At 67.2% G+C, this 14653-nt stretch overlaps 3 protein-coding genes across 4 annotated transcripts; all 3 read right to left on the bottom strand.

The window, feature by feature from the left end:
* Window positions 1-1213: 1213 nt before the first annotated feature.
* On the bottom strand, window positions 1214-6422 carry CDC34 (cell division cycle 34, ubiquitin conjugating enzyme). Its single transcript, XM_080565619.1, has 5 exons — window positions 6155-6422; window positions 3453-3539; window positions 2769-2866; window positions 2547-2681; window positions 1214-2060 (listed from the first exon to the last, which is right to left on the bottom strand). Exons 1-5 carry the CDS (start codon window positions 6329-6331, stop codon window positions 1850-1852), a joined length of 708 nt encoding a protein of 235 aa, XP_080421745.1. The 5' UTR covers window positions 6332-6422; the 3' UTR covers window positions 1214-1849.
* A 414-nt stretch (window positions 6423-6836) lies between these two features.
* On the bottom strand, window positions 6837-9235 carry TPGS1 (tubulin polyglutamylase complex subunit 1). Of its 2 annotated transcripts, none has more exons than XM_080565617.1 (2): window positions 8544-9235; window positions 6837-8373 (listed from the first exon to the last, which is right to left on the bottom strand). In XM_080565617.1, exons 1-2 carry the CDS (start codon window positions 8873-8875, stop codon window positions 7842-7844), a joined length of 864 nt encoding a protein of 287 aa, XP_080421743.1. In that variant the 5' UTR covers window positions 8876-9235; the 3' UTR covers window positions 6837-7841. The 2 variants fall into 2 exon arrangements, with proteins under 2 accessions (XP_080421743.1, XP_080421744.1); XM_080565618.1 differs by having other exon boundaries at window positions 8574-9235.
* Window positions 9236-9375: 140 nt separating this feature from the next.
* MADCAM1 (mucosal vascular addressin cell adhesion molecule 1) lies at window positions 9376-14647 on the bottom strand. Its single transcript, XM_080565616.1, has 5 exons — window positions 12515-14647; window positions 11756-12022; window positions 11324-11638; window positions 10345-11010; window positions 9376-10187 (listed from the first exon to the last, which is right to left on the bottom strand). Exons 1-5 carry the CDS (start codon window positions 12561-12563, stop codon window positions 10063-10065), a joined length of 1422 nt encoding a protein of 473 aa, XP_080421742.1. The 5' UTR covers window positions 12564-14647; the 3' UTR covers window positions 9376-10062.
* Window positions 14648-14653: the final 6 nt, after the last annotated feature.

The raw sequence follows: 14653 nt of genomic DNA, 5'->3' as shown, positions 1-14653 counted from the left end.
CCCCACCTGTGTCCTCCCGCACCGGCGGACCCCGCGGCGCAGACCTGGGGCAGAGCAGGGGCAGCCTCCCCCCGAGGGTCCCGCTCCCAGCAGCCACAGGCACCTCGAGCCGTGCCGTGCCCTCGGCCGTCCTAGCCCCGGGACAGGGGGGCCCGGTGGCCTCCTGCTACCGCGACACCGCCGGTAGGGAAGCCACCCCTCTCGCCGCTGCCTGGTTTGCACAACCGGGGCTGGGGCGTTCCCGGACACGGGGCTGGTGGCAGCTCACAGCCCGATCCCCCAGCATCCCGGGGCAGCGAGAGGCAACCGGCCGTGAGCAGCCCCAGAGGCGCGCGGGCACGGTGATTCAGGGAAAACATCCACGGCCAGGGACGAGCCCGGGCAGGGTAAGGCATGGAGCAACGCGTGGGGCGATGGAGGGAGCAGCCCCCGGGAGAAAAAGGGGAAGGCCAGACCCAGCAGCCCGGGCTGGCACAGCCCGGTGACCTTGGGAGCCATTTTCCAGCCCCGGTAAAGTAATAATCCTATTCACCTTTTAGCCTGATTTCCTAAGGCAACAAAGCACATGCATTCACCACGTGCGGTCGCAGGTGTCAATCAAAGCCTTATCCCATTTACACATCAGGCAGGGGGAGGTTTTGCTCATCACCGATCCGAGGTGGGGTCACAGCGGGAGCCCTGCGGGGCCAGCAGAGGCCCCAGGCAGGCGTTTTGCAGGGCACAGCCCCGGGGGGGGGGGCAGGCAGCAGCGTTGTGCCCCCCGCAGCCCAGCAAGGCGGCAGCAACGCCGCTCACGTGTGGTGAGGGCTGGGGGGCTGAGCCCAGCACCTCGCACATCCCGGCAGGTCCCAGCCCACGGACTTGGGGCAGGGCCCAGCTGCGCCCAGATCAGAGGCACTGGGGGGGGGGAGCCTGGGCCCCCGTCGGCCCCTGCTCCGAGCCCAGCGCAGGCGGGTGCTGCCTGGGCAGGCCCCGGGCACGCAGAGCCGCCTGAACCCAGCCGTGCTCTCACATTTAAGGCCTGTCCGCAGGCCTGTCCGCCCCCTGGGTTTGGGGAGGGAGGGATGAGGGTGCTGCAGGACCAAAGCCCCCCCCGCAGCCCTCGGAGCGGCGCCTCTGCCTGCCAGGGCCGCAGGCGGCGGGGCAGGAGCTTGTCCGGGGCTGGTGCAGAAACCGCTACCACAGGCAGAGCCTCAGGCACCCACACAGCCACTCCCTTAAAGCACTTTATTAAATAGTTTCTAAAAAACAGAAGCAGAAGGACTCAGAACTACCCCCTCCCTCCCAGCTCGTTAAAAGCTGCGAACAGCCCCGTCCTGCCCCACGCCCCCGCTCCGCAGGAAGGGGCGGCAGCGGGGTCCCGCACGGGACGGCCTCACCGCAGGGAAGGGGGAGCTGCGCCCCCTCCGCATTCCCCTTCCTGCTTGGAGGCTGCGGAAAGCTGCACAAAAGCGCCCCTGCTCCCCCCCAAAGCGACCGCTCACCAGCTCCACAGCCTCCCCAAACCGCGCCTCCAGGGGAGCTGAACGTGCCCGAACAGCGGGCAGCCAAGAGCAGCCGTCCCCGTCCCTCCACCCAGGCAGAGCCGCCAGCTCCCCAGCCTCTGTGGGCTCGTGAATGCCCCAGAGAGACTTCCCCGTCCCCACCCAGGAAGCTTTTAAAATAGGGATTATTTTTTTTTGCTTCTTCTACAAAGACAGCGGTGGGGTTTCCTTTACAACAGCAGAATAGTCTCCCTGAGATGTAGAGAGTTAATTTCAGGGCTGACAGATCCTAAATTCAAACCGGTTTGTCCTAGTTGAGGTAAAATTCAGTAGTTTATAGTACGCTTTGCAACGCCAGGGGGCCATCAAGATTCCTCATTGCCAGAGTCATCATCGTCACCGTAGCAGCTGTCTGCTTCCTCCTCCATCTCATCGTCCTCGTAATAGTCGTCGTAGAACAGGTCTGAGCCCTCATCGGGGGCCGGAGTCTTGGTCTTCACGCAATACTCTGCCAGCGTGGTGGGGACCTTCACGCCATCCCGCTCAGCGTCCACCTTTGTTCCCAAGACTTGCTTCCTGGGGGGCGAGAAGCAGGCGGGGTGAGGACAGAGGGGCTCGCACAGCCTGGGCGCTGCGTGGCGCAGCCCGGGGACGCAGCTCGTCCCTGCTCGTGCCCCAGCTGAAAGGTCACGCACCCACACAGGACTGGGGGCGCCCCATGCTCACAGGGCCCCCCTTGCCACGCCAGGGCTCACCAGCCCCACAGCAGAGCCCCGGCAGCACGACCGTGCTGGCACAGCGGCCGCTGCACGGCCACGTCCTCAGCTCTGGGGCTGACAGGGGCCAGGGCTGCCAGCAACAACCAAGCTGGGCACGTACCGCGGCCAAGCGGCTCGTCGAGAGCCACTCTCGGAGCCAGCATCCCCTCCTACCAGCCTGCAGAAGGGACTGAGCCGGGCAGGCTGTGCCCTCGGGACCCTGCAGCCCCGCACCCCACGCGACGACAGCTCAGGAAGCCCCCACGCTGCCGGGGAGCTCTGGGAGCGTCCCCCCCCCCCGCACCTGATGATGTCCGTGTACTCCCGGTCCTTCCCTTTGCTCTCCTTCCACTTGCGGTACATCACAGAGGCGTCCACGTTGGCAGGAGAAAAGGTGTTGGGCTCGTTCAGCAGCGAGATCACGCTCAGAAGAATGGTCCTGGCAGCCAACACAGGCGGTGAGCGCCGTGCTGCGCCCCCGGCCCCGCCGCCCCCAGCGCCGCCCCCGCCCTGCCCGCGGCCGTACCGCACGTTCTGCGTCGGGTTCCAGCGCTCCGACGGCAGCTCCCCGCTCTGCGGGTCGTCCACGGGCGGGTGCAGGATGGAGATGCAGACGTCACCGGTCTGGAAGCACACGCGAAGCGGCATCCTCAGGGGGGCTCCCGGCCCGAGCACCCCCCCCAAGCAGCCCGTCCTCTGCTCCAGTGCCCCGGCCGCTCTTCCCTTTGGCTTAGATGAGGTGAGCGAGTCCCAGCCTGTGCTTTTGGTCCCTGGGGAGGGACAGCAGAGCTGCCTGTCCCCGTTATGCTCTCTGCCCCCTCCGGCCTCGGGCAGCACCCCAGGACTGCGGTACGGTACAGGTGGAGCTGCCGAGCCGCCGGCTGTCCAGCGCCTGAACACGGCCCCCCAGAGCCGCTGCCACGGGGCGCTGCTCTGCATCCACCCTTGGCTCAGGCACCGCGTCCCCGCCAGGCACGCGTGGGAGTCCTCCAGCCTGGAGAGGCTGAGCAACCTGGAAGCAGCTGCAGGATACGAGGCAGGCTGTCGTAAAAGCCTCTGTTGGCTGCCTTTCCAATGCCAGGCACCAAATGCCAAAGGCGCAGGGTTTCCAACGTTGTGCTCGTGACCAGGGCTTGGAATTTTAATCCCGAGATTACCACGTGCCCTCCCTGTCTGCCCGAGAAGCTTCTGCACTGCCCCGGCCACCTACCTCGTAGATGTTGGGGTGCCACATTTTGGTTAAGAACCTGAACGCAGGGGGAGAATAGGGGTAGTCGATGGGAAAGCGGAGACGAGCCTGCAAGGAAACAACAGAGAGGAGTCAGCACCGGCTTGTGAGAAGGCAGGGAAGGAAGGGAAGGCCCAGACCTCCCGCTCCCCCCAGGAGAAAGAAGCCGCTGCCAGGCCCAGAGCAGCGCGGCCAAAGCCTCTGCGCCTGCTGGCGGCCACGGGGGGGGCTCTGGGGGGGTGACCGGAAAACAAACAGGCACCGCTGGCGACTCCCCGGATGTTTTTCTCACCTAAGCCCTTGAGAAACAACTTCCACCTCTGCCAGCCGCTCCCTGCCTCCCCCTTTTGCAATCAGGCGGCCGGCGGAGGGAGGCAGCGGGCGCCAGGAGCTGGCGGCACCGGTCGGACCCGCGCGGCACGCAGCAAGGAGGCCGTGACACGCGGGGCTGGCGTTGGCCGGGGGTAGAAGCAGGACCCGAGGCCGGGCAGCAGCCCTGGGCAAAGCCCTGGAGCAGCGCCGCAGGGGACACGGCTCCAGCTGGCGGCCAGGGAGCAGACTCCACGCTCCGGAGCTGAACGGGGAAGAAGCATCAGGTGTTTGGCGCTCCGCTCAGCGCGCCGAACCCCTAAAAATAGCTCGTCAACACCGAAAAAAAAAGACCAGCCCTAAACCGGCCGCGCTGCATAGCTCAGGCACTAAAAATAAACGTAGATGAAGATCACGCAGCAGCCCACGGCCAGCGCCAGCAGGGACGACAGCGCCCACCGGGCTCTGCAGGTGGTGGCCGCAGGGACGTCGATGGGGCAGGCCGGGGCTCACCGCTGGCCTTGGAGCCCACCGAACCTAGGGCGGGCTCTCTGGGCCCACTGGCACCACGCTTCCCCACGAGGCTGCTCCTCCCTGCGGTGCTGCACGACCCGTGGCGGCCGGTGGGGCTTTGGGGTGCTCCCAGTCTCTGGAAGCAAACTTCCAGAAGGAGATTCCGCCACCGCTCCCAAAAAAGCCAACACCCAAACCAAAAAAAAAACCGCTAAGATTTAAGACAAAAGCTCTGAACATTTGTCGCATGTGAGAATTTAGAACTCGGACCCACTGTGGGACGGTGCCGAAGGAACGGCCCCACGGTGCTTCGGGATCATTGCTCTCCCCCCTCCCTCCTCCTCCAGGGAGCGGGACCCCCGAGCCCAGCGCAGGCCCCGTTCAGAGCAGTAGCTGCACACGAGGCTTTGGCTGCTTCTGGAATTACAGCCTCAGCACCGCGCGGTGCTGCCAAACCCCGCTGTCAGCCAGCGGCCGTGGAGAGCTCAGCGCAGAGACAGAGACGTCCGTCCGTGTCCCGCTGCCCAGCCCCAGCCCCAGGTGCCGCCACCCTGTGCCCCCCGCGCCCCCCAGCTCCGGTCCTCCGGCACGAGCAGACCTCTGCGAGTCGGAGGAGCCTCGTGACCGCAGCAGCGGCGCTCTGCTTCGTTAAGCTCGTTACCTGCAGCCTTCCAGGGCAGCCCTTTGTCTGCCTGCCCCGCTCCCTGCGACGTGGGAGAAGCAGCGAAGAGGAGGCTGGGGCGGGCGCTCAGGGCACCACAACAACACAAGGCCCTGTGCTGGGGCCAAACAGCTGAACTTGGCAGAACAATCCCCTTTGTTGTCCTCGAGAGGACCAGAACAAAACCATCCCCAGGCAAAGCGCTCCCCGAGGGGGCTCTGACCGCAGCCACGCTTCGCTGTACACAAGCAGGCTGACGCTGTCACGAGCCCGAAACGAGCGCACGACCCCCTCCCTCCCCTCCATTGCCACGGAACAGCGCCAAGCCTGGGAACTCTCAGGTACGGAACAGGAGCACGAGCTGCTGGAGTGTGAGAGCTCAGAGCCTCAGGCTGACGGCCCGGAGAGGCTACGGAGGAAGTCTCCGGGTGAACGTTTCGGCGACGAGGGAACGCTGACCGGAGCGCCAGGCTTGCCCTCCGCGCTGCTCCAGCCTCCCAGCGCCTCGGCCGGGCCGACCCCGGGCTGACTGACCGCGGCGCATCCCCACCCTGCCGGCACGGGCTGGGGGAAAACAACCTGCGGCGGAGGAGGGAGGAAGAGAAAGAGGAAGAAAACAGCCGCGTGGGTTGCACAGCAAACGGGAGAGCGCTCACACAGACACACAGACACACACAGACAGACAGACAGACACACGTCCCTGACAGGCTGCGCGGTGCGGCCACGCACGCTCCCAGCCCCGACAGCAGCGCAGCACCGGGCTGGAACTGCCCCGGCTCGGCCTGGGCTGCGCGGGGGGGGCCCCTTGTCCCTTGTCCCTTCTGCCCCGGCCTGGCGGCGATGCCTGGGGTGCCCCTTTGGGGGGGGTTGGGGGGGGCCATCCGAGCTCGCCGCCTGCCCCCAGCGGCAGGGTGAGGGCACCCAGCGGCACAGCCCCTCGGAGCGACGAGGCCGCTTCCCCCGAGAGGAATCCCGGCACGGTTTGGCAGCGGCCACCGCACACCGGCAACCCACGTCCCCAGGCGGTGGCTCCTCCTGCCTGCCCCCCCCGGCCCCCCCCGGCCCCCAGCGCCCCCCCAGACCCCCCCCGACCCCCGCCAGCTCCTTTGGCCGCCCTCCCCTCCCCTCGGCCCCGTCCCCCCCCAGCCCAAGCCCCGCCCCGCGCCCCCCCGGCTCCCCGAGGCCGCCCCCCCCGCACCACCTTGAAGTAGCCGCCCTCGTACTCGGTGCCGGGGGGCCCGAAGATGGCCACCTCCCAGGTGTACAGGTCCCCCTCGTCCACCAGCGCCACGCGGAACCCCTCCACGGGCTCCTCCTGCAGCCCCTTGAGCTCCAGCAGCAGCGCCTTCTGCGAGCTGGGCACGGGCGGCCGCGCCATGCCGGGCCCGGGCCGGCCGCGGAGAGGCCGGGGGGGGGCGGACGGGACCGGGGGGGGGCGGACGGGACCGGGGGCCGCCGCTCGGGGGCCGCGGGGCACCACGGGAGTTGTAGTCCGACCGCGGGGGGCGGGGCCAGCGCGGGCTCCTCCCTCCGCCTATCAGAACGCGCCGTCGGGAGAAGGGCGGGGCTAGCAGCGAGCTCCTCCCCGTGGCACCGCCCCCCTCGCGGACCCTTCCCGGCAGCCCCCGCGCCCCCCCCGCCGGGGCCGAGGCCGCCCCCGCAGCGCCCCACGGCCGGGCCCGGCCTGCGGCTGCCCCCGGCGTTAGGGAGCGGCCCCGCCGGCCTCGCGCTGCCCCCCCCCCTCCGCCAGGCGGCCTGCGGCGGGCTGACGGCAGCTGCTCAGCCCTCCTGGGAACGGGGCAAAGGAAAAAACCTGCCCCGAGCTGCAAACGCAACGTATCCCGGCGCTAAGCGCTGCCCAGCTGTAAATAAATTGGCCGCTCTAAATAATAAAAAGCTTTAATGTCTTCCAGTAAACCGATAATTGCACAGTATAAATAATGAACACAGGCAAGTTCAAATAAATAACGTACGGCTCAACGCGCGTCTGTTCAACAGCCGGGGGACCTCGCAGGGAACGGGGGTCGCCCAGTGCCAGGCCGCCAGCAGTCGGCAGCGCTCTGCAGCTCCGCAGGGAAAGTCACCAAGTGCGAGCCTTCAACTTCAGCCTCTGGACTGCCGAAGCTGAGGCGGTTCGGTAAACACTGGGCAGGGACGCAGCGAGAGCAGCTTCTCGCCACCAGGAGCTTTGCAGCTCAGCTCCCGGCAGAGCCCAGCCCAGGCTGGCAGCTCCTCCAGGCCAACCACTTCTCATCTTCTGTGCATTTAAAACATTTTTCTTAACAAGCAATCTTTATCTCACATGTCCTATCAACCCAGTATTTACCTGTGAATCCTCTCGATAGCCCGCGAAGCAGTGAAGCATCATCCTGTGCTTTACAGGTAGGGGTCAAACAAACCGGAAAGCAGAGACCAAGCTCCCTGCTGAAGCTGCACAAACACAACATCGCCAGGTCTAGCACGAAACTGTGGGATATCTGGAGATCCAGCCCCGCATTCAGTTCATTCTGGCTCCTTTTTAATTACTAACACTGGCCTACAGTTTACAGGCCTCCTCGCAAGTTCCCAGTTAATGCCTAAAAAAAGACTTTCTGATGCCAGCAGGAAATTGAGGGGCTACAGCTAGGAGAGACACATCCGGACATGGAAACATCAAGTGCCAGAGCTGAGTGGGCACCTGTAGTGCTCAGAACAAGGAAAGGAGCATGGAAATTAGCAGTCTCTCATCAGGCAGACCCAGGGCTCATCAGGCAGTGCCCGACAAGCCCACCCGTGCCTCATTGCCCAGCTCGGTTCCAGGGACTGAAGCCTCCGTAACATAAACTGCTCTGTCCAAAGCACTTAGGGAATTAGAACTGGAAGCAGCGAGTGTTGTTCACACCTGGACGTTAGTCAACAGGCTTCACTTTTGCGACAAATAAGGCCGTGGCTTTCTTCAGGAACTCGTCCCTGCTCATGGAGGCGCTCAGCTTCCTCTCCTGCAGCGCCCGGTCCATGGCCAAGGCCAAGCAGTCCGGCCCCAGCTTGGAGCCCGCCTCCAGGTACCGCACGGGCACCGAGAAGTCGCTGCCTCCCAGCGCCTCCTCCAGCGTGTGCAGGACGGCCTGGCAGACCCTCTTGTCCGCCGCGCCTGTGCCGCCATCCAGGACGTCGTACAGGGTGTGCGCCTTGGCCACGAACTCCAGCAGCACGAAGCAGGTGAGCACGCCGTAGCGGAAGACGTCGAAGGGCACGGCCTCGTGGTCCCGGCACTGCACCCTGCGCAGCAGCGCGGCCGCCACCTCCTGTGGCGCAGCCCCGAGCTGGCAGATGCGCCGCAGCAGCTCGCTGTACAGCCGCCCGTCCACGCCCGGCCGCCGCCGCCGCCCGCTGGCGCCCAGCACCTCGTAGGCCGTGCTGATGTTGTTGTTGAACGCCGTCCTGCCGCGACACGGAGCAAAAAACACACGGCCTTACCGCGGGGCCCCTCCCAGAACTACAACTCCCAGCGCGCCCCGGGCGCCCGGCCAGGGACGCGTGCGGTGCCGCCGCCGCGGGGCACGCCGGGAGCCGTAGTCCGCCGCCCGCTCCCCTCCACCGCCCGCCCGCACCTGTGGGAGTGGTGGGCCAGGCGCACGTACCACAGCGCCCGGGCCAGGCGCTGCGGCGGCGCCGGGAGCTCCGCGGCCGCCTCGGCCGCCCCGGGGCCGCCCAACACCAGCCGCTCGAAGTAGTCGGCCAGGAAGGAGACCGGCTCCTCGGGCCGCGCCTCCAGCACCTTCAGCAGCGCCTCCCGCACCATGGCGGTGACGCCGCTCCGCAGCAGGAACTCCGCCTCGCCCCCCGGCTCGCCGCCCGCCGCCGCGCCGAGCGGCTCCGCCGGGCCGCTGCCTGCCGCCGGGGCCGGGGCGGCGGCCGCCCGTCGCTTCTCGTACGCCGCCATCTTAGCTGCGGGCAGCGAAGGCGGGCCCCCGCCATCTTGGCCGCGCACAGCCAGTCCGCCGGGGCCGGAAGCTCCAGCGCCGCCATCTTGAGCACTGGCAGCCAATCTGCGGGCGGGACGTGCGGCGAGCCCACCGCCGCCGTCGCCTCGCGCATCCAATCAGCGGGAGGGAAGCCGTTGCTACGGCGCTGAGGCGCCGCCGTCGGGCGAGGCCGCGGGCCGCCATCTTGAATGTGGGCAACGGAGCCGTGAGGCGCCCTGGCCGCCATGGCTGCTCCGGGCAGGAGGCCCCGCAGCGCCGGGACGCGGCAGCGCTCGGGGCCCCGCGCCGCCGGTGGCCGGGCCTGGTGTCCCGGAGCGCTGCGGGGCCGGGACGGGGCTGCGGCGCCGCCGTGGCCTGCACTGGGGTCAGCAGGACAGACCCGCGGGAACAGCCTCGGGGCACAAATAAATCCGAATAAACCCAAATAAATCCAAACACACCCAAATAAATCCGAATACACCCAAACAAAGCCTTTATTTGGCAGTAACGCCCCTGCGTGGTGCCCTTCTCCTGACGCCCAGCGCCTGCGGGCTGTGTGGAGCCGCTGCCACCCGCGGTGGTGCTGGGCCCCGGCGCTGTGGTGGCGCCGGCCGAGCTGCTCAGGACCCCGCGCTCCCCGGGTCCCCCCGCGCTCCTGGCATCCCTCCTGGCGCCCGGCCTCCTCCTCTCGCCGCCCCGAGTCGCTCCTTCGGGGCTGCCCCGAGCTCCTCCGGGCAGCACACGACGGGCTGGCCAGCCAGCTGGCTGTGGGGACGGTGCGGCCTCGCGCATCGCAGTCCCGTCGGCACCGCGGGCAGCGCTGGGCACAGGGAGGCCCCTGAGGAGCAGCGGCCGCTCGGACGTCCCGGGTCCCGGCCCTGCTCACCGCTGCCTGCTGGCCTCCAGGGCCTGCCTGAGGCGAGGGAGCGCAGGGGCGGCCGTGCTCAGAGAGGTGCAGGGGCAGCTCCCCCTGGGCCCGGGGCTGCTCTTCTCGGGGTCTCACAGCAGCACCCTGCACCCCACCAGCTCCTTCGGTCCCATTTCTGGAGCTGGGCTGCCTGGCTCCATCGGTGCTCAGCTTCCTGCAGCCAGGAGAGCCCAGCAGCGGACAGGACGACGGCAGGGACTGGTGCAGTGGTGGGGCAGTGGTAGGCAGTCCCTGCTCTTAGGACAGTTCATACTGCGACTTGAATCGTTTCCACAGGCGATGAGATATGACACCGGTCACTATCAGTCCCAGGAGTGACATCGTTGTCCCCATGGCTATGGCGGGGTCAGCGCTGAACATACCTGCCAAGGCACAAGGAGGACACGTAGTCGCAGGCACGCTGCCGACACGGGCAGGTACCCGGGGCCGAGTGTAATGCCCCAAAGCCCTAGCACAGCTGCAGCCCATCCCAAGGGATGTGTGTGGGGGGCAATGCAGGGGCCGCGGACCCGCACTCACCGTCCGAGACCACCAGCTGCAGGCTGACCGCCTGGGAGCGGTGTCCCTGCAGGATGCACTGGTAGTGACCCTGGTGACGGGGCTCAGCGTGGTCCAGCTGCAGTGTGGAGCCGCTGCCCGCCACCTCCTCCCGGTACTGCGACAGGGCCACGGGGGTGCGCAGCCAGCGGACGGTGGCATTCTGAGCGCACTGCGCGTGGCACTCGATGCGCAGGGCCCTGCCCCGCGTCCCGTTGGGAGGCAGCGACCAGATCCGCAGGCTGCAGGCGGGCGCCGTCCCCGTCCCTGCCACGTGAGAGCCCTGGAGGGTGCCACCCGCAGCCGTGCCCTCTGCCTCGGCCAGGCCCCCAGCTGTGGGGCTCGTGGAGCTGGAGCTGGGCACCGTGGCGGTGGCTGGACGTGCTGAGGGGCTGCCTGCTATGGGGCCCCGAGGAGTGGGGCGCTCCTCTGGGGGGGGGTCAGTAGCAGCAGCCTGCTCTGAGGTGGTCTTGGGCTCCTGCGATGCAGTGGTCAGGGCTGAGGTGGGATCATGCATGGGGACACCCAGCTCTGGGGACAGCGCCGTGGTGGCCACAGGCCTGGTGGTGCTGAGGCTGCCCATTGTGGTCGTCGTCGTGTGGGGGCTCTCTGTGGAGGTGGCCACGGCCGCCGGCTGCTCTGCCACAGCTGCGAACACAGAGGGTCCCGGGCAGCCTTAGAGCCGGGGCAGTGCCTCTCCATCGCGTTATCTCTGCGGGCGATGCCCCCTCCACCTGCCCCAGCCGCCTCCACCCTGAGCGCAGCGCCCTTGGGCGGGGAGCAGCAGCAGAGCGGCACCCCCAGCGCAGCAGCGGGGATGGGGGACCGGCGGTGCAGCACAGCGAGGGGTGCTGTCACCCTCCTGCAGAGTGATTTCAAGCAGTGCCTGTCGGTGGGGGTGGGCTCTGGCCGACAGGGCACTGCAGGGACCCGGGACCCCAGCTCCAGCCCCGGCACTCACCCCCTGTGCTCACAGCCACGGACGCCTCGCGGGTGAAAATCTCCGTCCCGACGCTCAGCGTCAGCTCGCACCTGAACAGCGCGCCCTCCGCCACGTCCTCCCCTGCTACCGACAGCGTGGCCTCGATGTCGAACAGCTCCTCGTCGGTCTCCGTTGTGTCAGGGTCGTTCCTCTGCAGCTCTTGGTCCCCCCGGTACCAAGCGACCACCAGCGCCGCGGGCGGGTACACGCGCCGGGCCGAGCAGCGCAGCGTGGCGGGCTGACCCGGCACCAGGGCAGGCGGGTGCGCCTCCAGCTGCAGCGCGTCCGGGAGGGCTGCGAGAGGAGCCGCCGCGGGGAGCACAAAAAGTGACTCTCGGCACCGCTTCCCGCAGCCGCGGGGGACTCAGGGCTGTGCGGGGGGGTGCTGGGGGAAGGGGTGGGGGTGCTTACAGTAAACCCTCAGGTCGACGGATTTCTGGTAGTGCTCCTCGCCGCAGATGCCCTGGCAGATCTTGGTGCCTGCCGTGGCCACCTCGGCGCGGTTGATGTGCAGGACGCTGTGGGTGGGGAAGGAGTCGATGCTGCCCAGGTTGGTGTCCAGCCCCTTCCACTGCACCGTGCCGCCCGTGCAGGGCAGCGAGCAGTTCAGCTGCACCGCGTCCCCGTACCGCACCAGCGGCTCCCGCGGCTCCACCACCATCTTGTCGACCGGTCGTCCTGGGAGAAGGAAGAGGAACCGCGAGGGGTTAGAGAGGGGAACAGACACAAAAAGCAAAGCAGACACGATTCTGGCTCCCTGTTTGCTGAGCAGTCACACTCAGGCACCACCCAACTCCCTTCCCATCGCTGTGGGGGGCGCAGCTCATAGAGGCGGCTCATCAGAGCCAACGCTTCTGCAGCAGGAGCCAGCCAGGGTGCCACACAGCAGGCATCGCAGCCTGATCAGACTCTTTACCACCAAGACCTGCCAGCCATTTTGTGGGTGATGAGCCCAGACACCCCTTCTCGCCTCACTTTTCATCCAGGGAGCCCTGCTGCTCCCCTGGCAGCACAGAGGAGCAGATCGCGCCGTCACACACACACACCAGTCACGGGCCCCACAGCTCTGGGTGCAGGGATGAGGAGCAAGGAGAGGAGCACCGCCGGCGGCACGTGGAGCAGAGCCCTGGGCCAGCAGGCGAGGGACCGGCACGGCTCCCGGGCACTCACCGCTGCAGCCCCACAGCGCGCTGAGGAGGAGGAGAGGAGCCACTTCCATCGCCCGCAGGGCCACGGGGCAGGGCAGCAGCAAGCCGAGGTTTTCCTTCCTTCCCTCCCGTCGGGGAGCAAGTGCTGCTGGCCGGGGCTGTCCCCTTCTGGCTGCCAGCCCCGTCCCCAGCCCTTCTTAAAGCCCTGCAAGAACCGCCCCCGCGGCCTTCCCGCCAGCGGGTATTTCCAGAGGGGGTTTCTCGTTTTGTTCAAAGTTCAGCTCCCACCCGGCTCTGCAGCCCCATGCCCAGGAGACCCGCAGGGCTCCTGCTGCATCGCACCCCCCTGGCACCTTCGGGCAGGCAGCGGTGCCCCAAGACTTGCTCCGGACCTCGACCTTGCCCGGCTCTCCCCGCACCCCGTCTGGCCGCAGTGCAGGGGCTGCTCAGGTGCTGCCAGCAAGCAGGAACCCCCCAGAACACGGGGATTTGAATCCTTCTGTGCCCAGAGGCTGGATGCAGTGGGAGGACAGGCTGCCTTCCCACCCCAGCTCACCCCAGACACCCAGGGGTGCTCCAGGCAGGAACAACAGCTGAAATAAATCGCGCGGGGGCCAGCCGGGTGAGCGGGGTGACACGGGGCGCCTGGCTCTCCACTGCCCCACACAACCCCAAACCGACTCCGCGCTGCCCGGGACCAGCACGGCCCTGCGGAGCTGGGAGGGACGCTTGTCCACCAGAGCCCGTCTCAGCCCTCTGTCCCGAACGCAGAGCCAACGCCGCGCTCGGTGCGGGGCCGAGACGTGGGCTTGTGAGGGCGTAGCCCCGGGGCACGGGGAGGAGGCACCAGCCCAAGGGGCTGCAACCAGCATTTATTCCCGGGAGAAGCTGTTTTTAGGGACAAAAGTAGGTGTCCATGGAAAGATGGTTTTATAGGTTAGAAGGAAAAAGTGTTTTCACGTGGATGTTGACTACCCCACATTACCCAGCCTCAGCACCTCTCCTTGCTCCCATGGCAGGCCTGGCATCACTTCCTCGTCCCTACCCAGCTCCCCGGGAAGAGTCGGGCCATCCTGGCCCATCCCATCCCGCCAGGCTGACGGCTGGGGCTGGGGAAGGTGCCGAAGGGTCAAAGGAGGGGATGCACCCGATCCCCCCACACCTCCCCTTGCAGGAGGTGGAAAGTCTGTGCAGGAACCGCGGGGAACTCGCCGCTTCCCATGCGGGAACACTCCTGAGAAGCGGCTCCAGGCATGGGGCACGCCACTCATCCTTTTGGGACCAAAGGCAATTAACCATCTGACGTCTTCTGGAGGCCTCCCAATGGCAGGGGAAGTGCTCTGTAAACAGCTGCCATCAGAATATGCACATTCAGCTGAAGCCACGGTGATTAATGGCTCCGGGGTTTTGTTCCTTCCATCCTGTGTTAACAGAGCCGCTTCCCAGAGCTCCCAGCAGCTGCCGTGGTCCACAGATGGGGGCCCCCGACCCTGGGGTCCCCTCGATGGGGCGAGCCCTGGCCAGGGCTGCTCCTCGCGCCAGCCGGGCTCTTCCCAGCAGCGATCCCGGGGGTGCTGCGAGGACGCCCACGGCGGTGCTGGAGTCTCCTCGCTCCTGCCCTCACAGCCCAGAGCCGCCAGCACAAGGTTTGGGTGTGCAAAGGCACCTCGCTGGTCCCTCCGTGTCCTAAACCCACAGCCCCTCAGCCACCTGTGGCCCCTGCGATTGCCCGGCCCCGGTGGAGGCGTGGGCGCTCACTGCCCACGCTCACCCCAAACCGCTGGGAGTCGTCCCCTTGGCCACCCCTCCCTCGGCAGCACAAAGGATGAGTGAATGCCCCAGGCAGCACCCACGCTGGAAATCCACAACCTCATCCTTTGTTCTCCATAAAGCCACAAGGATGCTGCTGTGGTTATTTCCAGGCATTTCTGCTGCCCAAGGAGATGCTCTTTGGTGCAGGACAGCACCAGGAGAAAGGAAACTTCTCCAGCACATGAAGAGAAACAGAGGGTGGTGAGGTCTGCAGCGGGCAGCCGGGGAGGGCAGGGTCAGGACTGCACAAGCTCCACGGGCGCAGTGCCCACCGACGCAGGACTTGCGAGGCACTCGAAGCCACGGGCAGTGAGGCAGAAGGGCCGGGAGCTGCCGGGCAGGGGCAGCG

Source organism: Anser brachyrhynchus (assembly GCF_964034855.1).
Source record: "Anser brachyrhynchus genome assembly, chromosome: 23".
NCBI lineage: Eukaryota > Metazoa > Chordata > Aves > Anseriformes > Anatidae > Anser > Anser brachyrhynchus.
Note: the sequence above shows the minus strand (reverse complement) of the source record. Positions and strands in the feature narration are given on the sequence as shown.

Bases quoted from the DNA above. Each gene is read 5' to 3' on its own strand.
- MADCAM1 (XM_080565616.1), bottom strand. From the start codon at position 12,563: ATGGAAGTGGCTCCTCTCCTCCTCCTCAGCGCGCTGTGGGGCTGCAGC. The intron at 11,639-11,755 runs GTAAGCACCCCC...CTCCTCTCGCAG, and splicing joins CGTCGACCTGAGGGTTTACT to CCCTCCCGGACGCGCTGCAG. The intron at 10,188-10,344 runs GTGAGTGCGGGT...GTGCCTTGGCAG, and splicing joins GCAGCTGGTGGTCTCGGACG to GTATGTTCAGCGCTGACCCC.
- TPGS1 (XM_080565617.1), bottom strand. From the start codon at position 8,875: ATGGCGGCGTACGAGAAGCGACGGGCGGCCGCCGCCCCGGCCCCGGCG. The intron at 8,374-8,543 runs GTGCGGGCGGGC...GTGTCGCGGCAG, and splicing joins CTGGCCCACCACTCCCACAG to GACGGCGTTCAACAACAACA.
- CDC34 (XM_080565619.1), bottom strand. From the start codon at position 6,331: ATGGCGCGGCCGCCCGTGCCCAGCTCGCAGAAGGCGCTGCTGCTGGAG. The intron at 2,682-2,768 runs GTACGGCCGCGG...GTTGGCTGCCAG, and splicing joins AACCCGACGCAGAACGTGCG to GACCATTCTTCTGAGCGTGA. The intron at 2,061-2,546 runs GTGCGGGGGGGG...CTCGCCCCCCAG, and splicing joins GAGTACACGGACATCATCAG to GAAGCAAGTCTTGGGAACAA.